The sequence below is a fragment of the Cornus florida genome, unplaced genomic scaffold, assembly GCF_030987335.1.
Source record: "Cornus florida cultivar Cherokee Brave unplaced genomic scaffold, ASM3098733v1 CherokeeBrave_3.0.0_Hap2_Chr02, whole genome shotgun sequence".
Lineage (NCBI taxonomy): Eukaryota > Viridiplantae > Streptophyta > Magnoliopsida > Cornales > Cornaceae > Cornus > Cornus florida.
The window spans coordinates 5,848,229-5,862,759 of NW_026775572.1; the positions used below are offsets into that span (position 1 = coordinate 5,848,229).

A 14,531-nucleotide genomic window follows, 5' to 3' on the forward strand; every position below is an offset into this window, starting at 1 on the left:
CACTTCAAACCAATGGAATAGGCGAACCGGCTCGGTGTAGTACTCTCTGTTGAACTCAGACTCGGAGACCAGGATTGAACCCTAACTCGGAGACCAAGATTGAACCGAAACTTGGAAACCAAGGTTCGAACCCAATCCAAACCAGTTTAGGTTGAACCCAAACCAGTGGCTGAACCGAACAAAGAAGAATTAGAAGAAGAAATTCAGAAGAAGATTTCTGAACTTGGTGTGAATTGAAATGAACCCAATGATGGGTATTTATAGGCTTGTTGGTGCCTATTCTGAATGGGTGCACCCATAATCCGAATGGGTGCAACCATTGTTGACCAATCAGAATTAAAAAACTGTTGGTGGTTTTTTAATTTGTAAAGGGTGCAACTCTTGGTTCAAAATTAAAACTGAATCCTTTAAATTCTGATCCAGCCCAGCCCTCTAGTCCAGCAAGCAAATAATCCAACTTGGCCATTAATTCAACCCAGTAAACAGGCCCATTTTGATAAGTCCAGCAACAAAATAAAATTACAACCACACAGGCCCATTCCAACTTTGGGTAAAAAGTTAAACCCATTTCACAATCAAGCCCCGCCCCGCCCTAGCCCGGACCGGACCGGGCGGGCGACGGGCGTGTATGGTGGTTGGTTCGGATCCAGGCTAGCCTAGGTCCTCCCCCTCTTAAAAACTTGGGTGCCCTTGGGCCCAAACCCAAATCCCATACTAGACATATATATACTTAAGGTTGCTTTGCTACTTTTTCGATGTGGGACAAGCATTTCCCACTTTATTCACACCCATTTAGGCTTTATAAATCACTTACTTTGGAGCCAATTTCTCATTCACCCGGAAACGGATTTGAGAAAATAAATATACCACGTTCATCTCCTCGCAGAGAGGAACGCGCTCATCAATAGATTCGCAAAAAATTCTTAGCGGAATCTTTTTAAAAATCCTTCCAAAGTTTGAGTTTTCTAATGTCGTTTCCAACAATTAGATCTTCCCACGTGTTAACCCATGTTTTGCATGTGATACCCCTCGGATCCGAGACGCGGGTTGATCAGGTCCGAGCCCAAAGTCGAGGGATATCAAATAATTAAAGTATTTTAAATCGAACACGAAATACAAAGTGAAATAAGAAATAAAATTAAATAGCTGGAAGAAACTAAATTAATAAACCTTGAATTATAAATATTTTAAATCCGATAATCCAAACCACCAATCCATACAACTCGGGAATCCTTCTAGAGGACCCCTAATAAAAAGTCTCGAATTGGAAATAACATAAAGCTAAACATAGATAGTGGTCCTACGTAGTCTGTGGAATGGAAGTTTGTATCTGCTCTGCACGATCAACCTCTAATTCTGAAACTGCCGAGCACTTGAAAAATAAAGGAGTGGGTCAGGCCCACATGCAAGTCCTGATCTACTACGATCCAAACAGTAATTCGATACGCAGATACATCCTGGAAAACCTCAACAATATCTAGAGTAGTCCATATATGTATATAGTACACACTATAGGACGCTTGCTAGTCCAGTAGGTCTGTCTCAGCCTGAATAGAAAGCAACATGCAAATACGCACCCTAAGGTGGGCATAAGTACCTAGACCTACCAAGGAACAACACATATATCCAGTTATCCATCCTAGGCGATATACGCGCCCTAACCATGGTCATGAGACTTAAGCTCATACCATGACACCATATAATATATATATAAAGTCCGTACTCCTCCTAATACAAAATACCATCCATTTGTGTAGTGGTCTGATATATGTATAACATCATCCTGAAACCATAGTAGGTCATTCAATTCTCAATTGATATGACACAAGTAGGTGATGGACTTAACCTATATGATTTATCCATACCTTAATCCAAGTTAGGTAGAACTTAGTGTTTAAACTAGTCCATACCTAATATATCACCGTCCCATACCGGTACATACAATCCTCCAGTTAACACAGTTAATAATACAGTAATTAAATAGTGATCAACTATACTCCAGAATATACACAAAATAAATTTAATGCATATATATGTAACAGGCATTCAATATAGAACCCACAATCCAATTCCAGTAATGTAAACTGCTATATTAAATTCAAGCGTTTACATCCTCCAATATAGTTCATGAATTGATACAGTTAATACAAATTTAAGTATCAATTATACCCAAGCTAAGCATAGGAACTTTTAGTTACTTCTTTATACTTATAATACTATGAAAAATATGATTATATATATAGTTAAATCATATATAACAGTCTTGCTAAGCTCCAGTAAATAAACCTAGTAAATCCTCCAATAAAGTCCATGAATTGGTACAATTTAATAACAATTTAAGTACCAATTAAATCCGACCTAAGTATAGTTGAGTTTAATTAAGTCACCATACTTAAAACACTGTAAAACATGATTTATATATATCATTAAATCCTATAATAAAACCTTGCAAAGTTCTGAAACATAAACTAGCAAAACAATGTGCAAATATACCAGTTTTTCCTTAACTGTATGTTACTCCATGATTTAATCAAATTTTAGATTAATGTTTTCCATAGTTTTATAAGTCTATTACAATCCCAAAACACATTTAGTACAGTTTAGAAGACATGCCAAAACACTGCACAGTCCAAACCACGCACCAAAATCTTACAGTATTCAAAAACTGGGAAAGAGCTGGCTCCAAAATTTGAGAGCCTGCTCTATTTAAAGTTAGAGCCGGCTCCAGGCTCCAAGAGCCGGCTCTAGAGCTACAAGAGCCGTTTCCCCACCCTTTGGGAGCCGGCTCTAAGAGTAGGAAGAGCCTGCTCTTCCTCCCTTAGATGCCGTCGTCCGTTTCTACGTCTTCTTCTCCAACTCCGATGATTAACAGAGCCTCTGTGGTATTTTTAAATCCTTATTCTAGGTTCAAACTCAGTCCTAGGTACATCTTAAACCACTGACATCTTACCATAACATGTATTGAACACAACCTTTTGAAGCAACGACTACAGAATCTCAGTTAAAAACTTAAACGATTCAAAACAAATTTATTCAGTGAAGTTGAATACTATTTTTAAAACTTGATTCAAGGTTCAATCTTAGACCCAGACTCATTACAAGTCATCAATACATAATCATGACCTCAATTTTAATCAAAGCTTAAACGCAACCACCGAGAAGAACAAATAACAGAAAACATCAAGGTTTATGCAAATCACTTATTTCAATGAGATTAATATAATTCATACATGCATACAAGATTTGATATCATGTTCGTTTAATCCGTTTTTAGTCTTTAATTAATCCCTGGAGTCTAACTAGGCATGCAAAGAACACGAATTAAGGGGAAAGAGAAGAACAAGACTTGCCTCTAATTTCCGGTTAGAAAACTGAAACTGTCGTCTCTAAGTTTTCTGTCAACATTGTCAACTATTGTTCTACACCTCCGGCGCTCTTGGTTCAACCCAGAAGCACTCCATTACAACCTCATTGAACCTCTCTTCAAGCTCTCAAGTTTCCACTCTTTGCTTCTCTGTGTCTCTCTATCTCACTGTATACGTGAATTGGGTTTTGTTTGTAACCCTAAACATACGTATAATGCAATATATATAGGGCGTCATTAAACCCTAAGTTTAATTCTACACCAACCCTAAGTCGGCTATATAAAACCCTAATGATACGTTAATACTTAACAACCATATAATTCATTAAACAAGAAATCCAACTAACGTATTTAACTAATTAATATAATTAATACAACACTTAATCCAATTAATGAAACAAAACAATTAAAATAATTCATCAATGCACCCAAATAATAGCATTCAATTAAACAGTTAAACACTAAAAATGTACCTAAACAAATAAATTAAATTCCAGGACTGTCCTTTTAAAATTAGGGGTATTGCATTGCATAATACTTCATCCTCTTCAATGGACCAATTATGTTTCTAACGCCTTGAATTATGTTAGGTTTGAGAAGGTTGGGATTTAGATAATTGAAACTGAGAGGTTGGATTTGAGAAGGTTGGAATTGGGAATGAGGTTGGAATTGAGGATGTGGTGGGTATGGGAAATAAGAGTATTGGGGTTAAGATGGATTTTTGGATTGATAAAAATTTGAAGAATCCAAATTATAATTGGATTGCGGTGATAATTCGGAGTTATGAGATTGGTTGAGATGGGAGTGAAAGAATTGAGGTGGAGGATCCATGAAGATGAATTTTAAAAGAAATATTGAAAGAGATAATTGTTGAAGATAAGAATTGCTAGTAGATATAAATTAGTATTTATAAAGTAATTATTTTTTAAAAAAATAAAAGAGTCGTTGAGTGAAGAAGAGTTGTTGAGTGATAAAATAGCCGTTGAATGAAAATAGATGACGCCAAAAAATTAAGAAACCAGAAAGTTGAATGAGAGATGTATATGGAAATGGGTATAGTTGATGTTGTGGAAAGAGAAAAAAGAAAATTGTATGTGAGGAAAGGAGACCAAAAGACACCACAAAAAATATTAAAATATTGTATCAAACGGATATATATTATCTATCTGATTCTCCAATGTGGACAATTCAATATATTACAGCAGGTGGGGGCCACTTATTTGATACTCCACTTTCACCCATACCGTTTCTCTCTTTACTTTATGCTGATGTACTCTACTTTCATTCCCACCCCAGATGCTCTCATGGATCATTACATTCGTGCAATGAAAATTATTTTTACACCACCAAGAACGAACCTAGAAACATAAGTATGGGAGGGGGTAATTATGAATTTTTTAATAATTTCAATGGAGGCAATAGTGTGATTTTATAGGTATATATATCCAAATGCCAAAAATAGTAGGGTATAATCCTAAAAAAATAAAAAACAGTGGGGGCAATTGTAACGACCCAAATCTGGGGATCCGGATTGCTAAGCTGGTCCTTGTCCGAGTCCGAGGTCATACAAGGGTACTATGGTCATTTCACGTCATTATGATATTCCTAGAGTCCATAAGGATATGATGGTCATTTACCGTGGTCAAATAATGGTTTAGAACCAAAAAGGATAAAACTGTTATTTACTAGGGTCATTCAATTATTATGATGAAATCCAAGGGTAATTAGGTAATTATATTGAAGTCTAGGCCAAAGTGCAAATACTGACTTATCTAACCGGTTACATGATTTCATCTAACCGATTAAATGGCTTGGTCTAGAGAGCATCTAAAGAGTATGTAGAACTGAAGATCCATCTAACCGGGGTAGATGGATGCATCTAATCGGTCAGATGGTCATCTCACCGGTTAGATGGAAAAATCCAGGTAACCCCTTCATTGCCCCGCCCAACTAACCGGTTAGATAGGAGCATTTAACCAGTTAGATGATGCCCGAGAGTAAGATCACTTCTCAAACTTGTTCAAATGCTACCTAAAGTGTATAAACATCAACTATAAGTTCGTGAACATCATCTAACTCAACATCAACGTCTAAATTCATGAAAATATAACTGTTCATACATCATTTGAGAATCAAATCTCCGTAAAATATACATACGTGGCCAAAAGAATATGATTACAAATCAAGACCTCCATGACCATAATACAACAACTTAATATGAAGTTGACAAAAGAATAAGACATATAGGCAATTGTTCAAAAGAATATCTTTACAAAATAGCATTTTTCACAATTACTTGTACCAGATAAAGGAGGATTTGATGCACTGCTATCATCTAACTTCAAATTGGTCAAACTCTATTCTCTTCCCCTCAGATAAAAGGATTTTGTATACGGAGAAAATTTGAAAGTTTTTGATATAAAAGTAATAACTCCCCGTGTTGGTTAGTAAACAAATTTTTTTTCTTTAAGAAAAATCTTTAAAATCAGTTAAAACATCATAACCTTTTTTTTTTTTTTTTAATTAACTATTGCATAGGTAAGCTTTTCAAAAAAAAAAAAAACTATTGCATAGGTAGGACTTGTTTGTTTTGCTTTCGTTAATTACATATTGTTACTTTTGTTAATACAGTAATTACATTTTTATCAAAACAAAAGGCCGGAGTGGGACTTGGGATGGTAATACAGTATTATACTTAAACATGGTTAACCAATTTATATGATTTGGATATGCTTTTCTGTCAATTGGAATGTAAAATTATAGAACAAAGAGAAATATAATTATTTTCAGCAATAGACATTAATACCAAATTGAAGATGGTAAAATTTTGTAACACATACTTATTGCATATTGAACATCTTCAAGCACATGTTCATGGTGACTAATTTTATGAATGTGTGCATGAGAGAGAGGAGATTTAAATACTAAAACATTATATTCCTTTCTAGCTGGTAGCCTGATACATCTTTGTAATTCAGAAATTACATCATTTTAACCCCCAAAAGTAGAGGACATGACAAAAGATGGAAATATATATATCTAAAAAGGTAAACCAGGTGATAGATACTACCTATTCTCCTCTATATATATATATATATATAACTGAAACTGCAGAAACTACTAGTAGTATTTGACTCCTAACTATTGTATTACACAAAAAGAGCAAAGAGGAGTCCTAGGTGGGGCCATGATGTTCCATTTAGTCTTCCTCTCAGTTTTTGGTGGAATTGGAAGCATTTGGGTTGGAGGTGGAGCAGAGATTGAGATCAGGAATAGAGTTGGGCCCATTGGGCTTTTGGTTGTTGTTGGAAGTGGAGAGTCTCTGTTTCAGCTCACAGAGGAGTGCTTGATTCTCTTGGTTGAGAAGCTGTGCTTTCTTCCTAAGCCTCTCATTCTCTTGCATTATGTAGCAGTTCTGCAAGTACAGCTTTGAGTTCAGTCTTTCCATTATGTTTCTCAACAAACCAACTTCACTACCTGAAACCAAAAACACAACAAAAGGGTATCTTAGATATTACTGTATTCTTTATTGCAACAATAATTATAAACAAAAACAAAAACAAATACAAATACAAATACAAATAAGTACAATTACTACTCTCTATACTATTTCTACAAGATTATATCATATTTTATTTGAAAATTAAACTAATTATAATTTCAACCATTCTATATACACATATACAATAATTCTATTTAAAGCAAATATCAACTTTTTGACCCTTAGAGCCCATTGGACCCATATAAAATTATTAGGGGAAAAAAAGAGAGAGAGAGAGGTAGAGAGGGAGAGAGAAAAATAGCAGAGCACACCGACAATTTTTTGGTATTGAAGAATACCTTCAAAATTGAAATGTAGAAAAGAACGGAGACAAGAAAATCAGTACCCAAATGTAAAACAAAATTAAAGATTTTGAAATCTATGTTCTTGAATTTTATGTTGCTCAAACCTCTTATATGTTTAATAGAATAAACAGAGCAAGTGTGCAAGAAGTAGGAACATGAGAGGAAAAACAGAGCAGGTGCTCAAATCAATGGAGTAGTTTGTTAAATAGACAAGTTGAGAGAACACAGTATGAGAATCTCCAAATCTACACTCATTGAAATGGCAACTTTCTGCTGTCCTGACAAGCAAGACAAGAATAAAGATAGTAGTGACATTATAAATCTATACATTTATATATTCTTAGACCTCGACACAAGAACAATTTTTTCATGCTCATTCAAAGGAATGAACCGAAAGTGTGACAAAAAAAAACCAACAATGTGGAATGAAAATTAGTGAGACAAAAAAGGAAAGTCCGTTAAAGAAAGCAAAGAAAATCATATATATGAGAATCTAACAAGGAAAGAGACATTCAAAGTAACAAATATTCCTTCCTCGTTACAGAGTACCCAACATAGTAAAACCCAGTTGAAGTTTTCACACATAATGGAAGAAGAAGAAGAAGAAAAAGAAGAGAAATATGTATGTACATATATGTTACATGTATATATATGTACGTATATAGGGGTTTACTAGAGAAAGAGAATGTTGGGTAAGCTATAGAACAGAGATAACGAACCAAAGCTCCAAACTTCCCTAAAAAGGTGTACCCACCTACATGACTCTGCCTACCTTTGTTGGTGAAAGAAACCAAGAAAAACTTGAACAAGAAACAACAAGAACAGAGAGAGAGGAGAGAGACAGTCTCTCTTTAGCTTGCTAGCTTTTCAAAAAAGATCACCTTTTAGAAGAAGAAGCTTTAGCAGGCAGCCGAGGAAGCTTGTAAGTTCTTAGCAGTAAAAAAGAAGATACTTGCTTGGATAGGAGCGAGGGACAAAGTGAACAAACAAAGGGCCAGTCAATATATAGTGGAAAAAGGAGGAGAGAGAAAGCCAAGAAGAGTCAAGAAATCTAGAGAGAGAAATAGGACATCAGACATGCCTCTCTCTCTCTCTGCCACAACAATCATGCATGTGTAAGCATGGAAGGCGGCCGGTATAGGCGAGGATTTAATGTTGTAAGTAGTAAAGAAAGTATGATGATGATGATGGGGTTTTGGGATGGCGTCATGTGAATGATGGATAGTCTGCAGTTAGGGCAATTTGGGAACTGGAAGGGGTATTATGGGTATTTGGTTTGAATTTCAAATGATGGTGAACTCGGCCGTCGCAAGATTCGCAATGATGTTTTGGATTGGTTCGAACCGACGGAGCCCATCATCACCTCCACACCCGCATCATCGATTCTCTTTTGTTTCCTTTTTGTTTTATCTTCTTCTAAACGTTTACTCACTCTTCTAACAATATATACTGTAGCCCTCTTCAATATATATAATATAAATATATTTTCACAACCTCAATACAACTTTCAATATTTTCTTATACATATAAGTAATGTTATATATATTATTTGTGCTTATACGTAGCAAATGTTATGCCCATAATTTTAATGACAAATTTCACAGTTTCTTTATATCAGGTGACACGAATAGTATAAATCGCATAATAAAATTCATACCGTTGAACAAATAATCGGTAAAATTAAAATTTGTGTAGTTAAACGATTGACCATCGTTACCTAGTATGTGAATTACTTTTCATAATGCATTTAAATGACAAATTTTAAGATTTCTTTATATCATGTGTCGTGAATAATGTAAATCCAATAATAAAATTCGTATAGTTGAATAATTGACCTTCATAATAAAACTCGTACAAAACGATTAACCATCGTAATGAAACTCATACAGTTAAATAATTGACTTTCGTAATAAAATTCGTACAGAATGATTAACCTTCATAGCAAAACTCTAACAATTGAACGATTGATGGTCACAATAAATACTCGTATAATTAAATGATTGACCATCGTTTCTTAACATGTGAATTACCTTCTGTAATGCATTTCATTGACAAATTTCACAATTTTTTTATATCATGTACCGTGAATAATGTAAACCGAACAATAAAACTATTGATCGTTGCAATAAATCTCGTAATGTACATTTATTATCACTTTAAATTTATATTCTATTTGAATTTGAGGGATTATGCACATTGGTTTTATTACTTTTTTACGTCAAAAATATTTCCATTATCACTTTCTAGTGTTTTATATTATTAATGACCTAAACTTTGCCACTTAATTTGATTTATTTGCTGATTTTGTATCTACCGCTTGTTTTGCCCATTATTATTGATTAATATACTGAAGTTGATTTAGGGAAAATTTGGATTTCAGCAGATTTATAAAGTTTGTTTTAATTTGTTGCTGTATATTATTATACTAAGAATAGGATAGTGTATTTAAAAGGAACCAAGAGTGGACACACAAAAATTGTTCCCTGCATATTCATGGGTTGAACCGGCCGAGTTGAGCTCCAACCCTCAAAGAATAGTTACTCGTTACTACTTGTACTAAACCGTTCCACAAAATAAAAGTACAAGTACAGTGGAAGATAATGACGTGACAACCAAAAAACAAAAAATAAAAATATTGTAAAAAGAATAAAATGAAATTAGATAAAAGTACAAGTGATAATTTGAAAATATATTGATCCTAATTTAATCACACAAAAATATTATAGTGACAAATTAGGGAAAGTGAAAATTCGAATATGTGTACACTTATTTGGAGAGTTGAATATTCTGTCAAATAGATCATTAGGTAATTTTTTAAATAAAACGATTAAATCATGTAGAGTTGGGTTTACCGACTCTTAGGTTCCGACTAATTAGTACATTTGACTATTATTAATTTTTGTTTTTTCTTTATGCTTAACTTGTGTCACGTTATTAAGTTCCATTTGATTTTTGCATTAATTGTATAGTGAATGTTGAAAACAAACATGAAAAGCAAGAACCAAGATCAAAATACGATCTTGTTGACAAGTCAGTCCAATCTGGAATTTTGGATCAGACTGCAATATAATAATTTCAATTAAAAAATTTCTACTTTTTTCTTGTCTTATTGAATGTATATTCATATTAAACCAGATGTTAAAGAAAAAATATTGGACATAAACATAACCAAACCTAAATTTTGATTTCAATGGGCTGTATTATGAAAGTAAATGACCATTTTGCCATTACATTTTTTTTTTCCCAATGGATGCTCTTGAACCATGATGGTATTTTGTTTTACGTTATAATAATCATTAATTACTTGCTAGTATCATATGCAAAGTGTTTTTTTGCCCCATTTAGGGCAAGCTTGGAAAAATGGAGGGAAAGGGGATGTGATGAGTTGGGTCAGTCTCATGGGTTATGAGTGCGTTAACGTGAGACATCATGGTTTGACAGGTGGTGTTTTGGATGGGTCTATGGGTAAAAACGTCAACTTACGTTTGACGCCCTCGTGGAGCTCGTTCCTGTGTTAAGTTTTGATTTGAGAATGGTTGATTCGATCGAATGTAATTATGGGTATTCATTCTATGGGCTGATGGCAATTTAAATGACCTATTTGTCCTCAACGGTCATTTTATTTTGATTTTCTAAAGTTTTAGTATTTCTTACTGGTCCACTCCCTGTTCAAGTGGCAGGCAAATGGTTTTGGCGCTAAATTTCTTATTAAAATCCAACCATCAACTGTTTTATAACTGATTTTTTAACTTAATAATTTACTATATTAATTAATAATGTTTTTGAGTAACCACTTTAATTCTAAAAGTAATTAATAATTTCTGTGAAATAAATTTTATAGTATTGATGACCAAGAAGATCCATCCTATATGATATAAGTTATCCTCCGCCTTTAGAGAGGTTGAATATTTAAACTCTTGTCAAATAAATACTTATTATTATAGAGACCCTTTCACTATTTGCATTTTGTAATAAACTCTCCTTTACTAATCTTTTGTCAAAAAAATCCTCCAACTATCCAAGCGGTACATGGTGGATGAACAAAAATGTCCCTATTCCTATTATATAGGGAAAATTGCACAAAACTCCCTTCTACTTTGAATTTTTGGCAAGAAACCTCTTTGAACAAAAAAGTGCACATAAAACCCCTTAACTATCCAATTTGTTGGAAGTGATGTTATAATGACTAAAGTGACCCTCTATAGAAATTTAATAAAATAGTACTCTTTAATATTAAATTAAAATTAATACAAAGTCATTTTCCATAGTGTTTTTTTTAGTTAAACATTTTCCATAGTGTTGTTATAAAAATTTTGATTTTTTGTTTTTAAATGGTGAGTCTATAAGAAAATGAAAAGAGATTGAAATAATTTTCAAATTTTTGTTTTCAAAAATAAAAAAGAAAATACCTTTTTTTAGCTTTTCTTTCTTTATTTTTAAAAAAATGAAAATACCATGAAACAATTTTTAAAATATCCTTAAATTTTTATTTTTAAAAATAGAAAAGAAAATACCTTTATTTAGCTATTCTTTTCTTTTCTTTTTAGGATTTAAAATGAAAATACCTTGAAGCAATTTTCTAAATTTTTATTTTTATTTAGCTTTTCTTTTTTATTTAAAAAAAAAATAAGAAAATTTTGAAAATTGTTTCAAGGTATTTTCATCTTCTTATATAGACCCACCATTTAAAAAAATATATAAATTTTTTATAACAACACTATGCCAAATGAGTTTGTATTAATTTTAATTTAATATTAAGAAACACCATTTTATTAAATTTATATTAAGGGACACTTTAGTCATTTTAACATCACTTTGCAAGAAATTGATTAGTTAGAGAGGTTTTACGTGCACTTATTTCTTCACGGAAATTTTTTTTTTTTTTTTAGTTGGTACTCACACACATATGCCTCCACTGAGGCTCAAACCTTTAACCTCCCTATAAGAAGTAAGGGCCTGATATCGCTAGGCCACTGGCCTATTGGTTTCACGGAAGTTTCTTGCGAAAAATTCAAAGTAGAAGGGAATTTAATGCACTTTGTTCTATATAATAGGAATAAGGACATCTCTGTCTCAAAAAATATTTTTCATCCACTTCCATCCACTATGTTACCCCTTGAATAGTTGGAAGTGGCATAAAATTAATCGACAGGAGTTTATTGCACTTTGCCATATAAAAAATTAGATAAAAGCAATTTCTTGAAAAAGTTTTCATTAACGAAAATAGTAAAGAAACATGTCATTTAGTAATTTTTAGAAAATTATTTGAGGGTCTTTCCATGGGGTTCTCTAGTTAAAAGAAGTAGGAATATGTGATAATATTCTTACATTAGGGTCCGTCTGTTTTGATGTAAATTTTTTTTTTGAAAATATTTTCTTTTTTTAGGTAAAATATTTTTTTATTTTTAGTTTTTTGGTATTTGGCAAAGGTCTACGTTGAGGTTAAGGTTGAAGTCCATCGGGTGATGCGTGTAAAATAACTTGTTGAAAATTTATGGATAAATTATTTTTGTTAAATTTTAATATATTTTTTCTTCGTAAATATTTTACAACAACCAAACATCAAAAAATAAAAAAATATATATATTTTCTGAAAAATATTTTACATCAAAACAAACGGAGCCTTAGTTTATTAGTTTATTGTCATAAAATGACTAATTAATTGTGGTCTTCAAAATTCAATAGATAATTAATGGATGAAAATAGTCCCCTTAATTAGAAGCTTATACAAATGTATAATTGAGGGACAAAAATACCCACCTATTTATGCCTATTCGAATTCGATGTTATTTACCCTTGGTAGCACAGATACTTTCTTGGAGTGTCGTGGTGGTATCGAACACGTGTCAGATACGGTTAGAAGTATCCTCAATAGTGAATATTTTATTTTTTGGTTGGACACTTCTGACATATGGCATGACACGACAAGGATACATTTTGAACACTTTTTGGGATATAGTGGGGTAATTTTTTAATTAATTTTTTTAAAAAAATAAAATTCAATGCAATTTAAAAATATATTATGGGTTAATTAGAAAAATATATAAAATTTACAAAAACAAAAATAGCAAACATAATATATATTATATTATTATCTTTTGATGTATCCATGTTGTTACCGGTATCTTAATTTTTTTTTAGATTTGTGTTTGTATAATATTGTACTCGTATTTGTACTTCCTAGGGAACACCTCTAACATTCAAGCTACCTTGTTTCCCCAGACCAAAGACTTCCTAATAGATCACTCATCCTGATACTACTCCAAGTTATCTAATTACAATGAAATAACTTCACTAAATGGAACAGCAACCTTAATTTGATACTACTCCAAGTTAAGGACGCTTAACTATGGAGTTCTAATGAGTTCACATTTATCATGACTTTAAAAGTCATTATGTCACAATTGAGTCAAGCTTTGATACCATTTGTAACAACCCTCACCCTACCTGAAGGATCAAAGACTTTCCAGGAGGTCACCCATTTTGCTACTACCTCAATTTAAGCACGTTCAATTACGAAATTCTAATGAGTTCACTGCTTTAAAACGCATTATCATAGAAGGGTATTGAATCTACATATAGAACTTGTCTTTTTCACACCCAGACGATGTGGGATTGTACACCTATAGCTTGCCCAATGTGGTAGTCTGTCAGTACCTCGTACCCGCTCATGCACAGTCGTCCAAATAGGTCGCCCCACAAGCCAGACACTTAGCTTGACATCGAATCAAAAATTGGGTTTACTCTAATATAAACTGTAACAATTCGGACACTTGCCCTCTATTCTAAAAACTTAAATTATTGGATAATCCTGCATATCTATTCATTTATTTCAATTTACATCCCATTATGATCCAATTGGAAACATCTCTAACAAGTAACCTTAAAGCCTTACCAATCCAACTCCCATGTGTAACGAGAAAATATGATCTTGTAGAGAGTTGGGACAAGTATTTTCCTTGTATGGGCATGGGTTCCTTATTTTTCTCTTTAGTTCAATCATCGATGTCATGGCTTAAAAAAGAAGACAATTATTGTTCTACTGATCTCCCTCCCCTTCCTTCCCTGTTTATTTTTAGCAAAAACTTGAATTATACTTCTTTCCTTGTAAAAGAATTAGAAATGCCAGCAGAGTAACCTAGACATGCATCTAATGGTTGTGGCAAAGGCTTAATACATGATAAAACAAGTAATAAGTTTAGTCTTGATTATTTATCAGTGGAAAATAAGAAACATTTATTGAACCTCAATTTGATTGAGGGCCCATACCCAAACACAAATTCAGGGTACTTTTAGACAAATAGTCACCAAAATTCAGTAC

The 14,531-nt window shown here is 32.9% G+C and overlaps 1 protein-coding gene across 2 annotated transcripts; it reads right to left on the minus strand.

Moving 5' to 3' along the window:
- Window positions 1-6,285: 6,285 nt before the first annotated feature.
- Window positions 6,286-8,283, minus strand: LOC132285137 (protein LITTLE ZIPPER 4-like). 2 transcript variants are annotated; one of them, XM_059787314.1, is made up of 2 exons: window positions 8,092-8,283; window positions 6,286-6,841 (listed from the first exon to the last, which is right to left on the minus strand). In XM_059787314.1, the coding sequence occupies exon 2, from the start codon at window positions 6,810-6,812 to the stop codon at window positions 6,576-6,578; it is 237 nt and encodes a 78-aa protein (XP_059643297.1). In that variant the 5' UTR covers window positions 6,813-6,841; window positions 8,092-8,283; the 3' UTR covers window positions 6,286-6,575. The 2 variants fall into 2 exon arrangements, with proteins under 2 accessions (XP_059643297.1, XP_059643289.1); XM_059787306.1 differs by lacking the exon at window positions 8,092-8,283 and adding an exon at window positions 7,205-7,756.
- Between the last annotated feature and the right edge of the window lie 6,248 nt (window positions 8,284-14,531).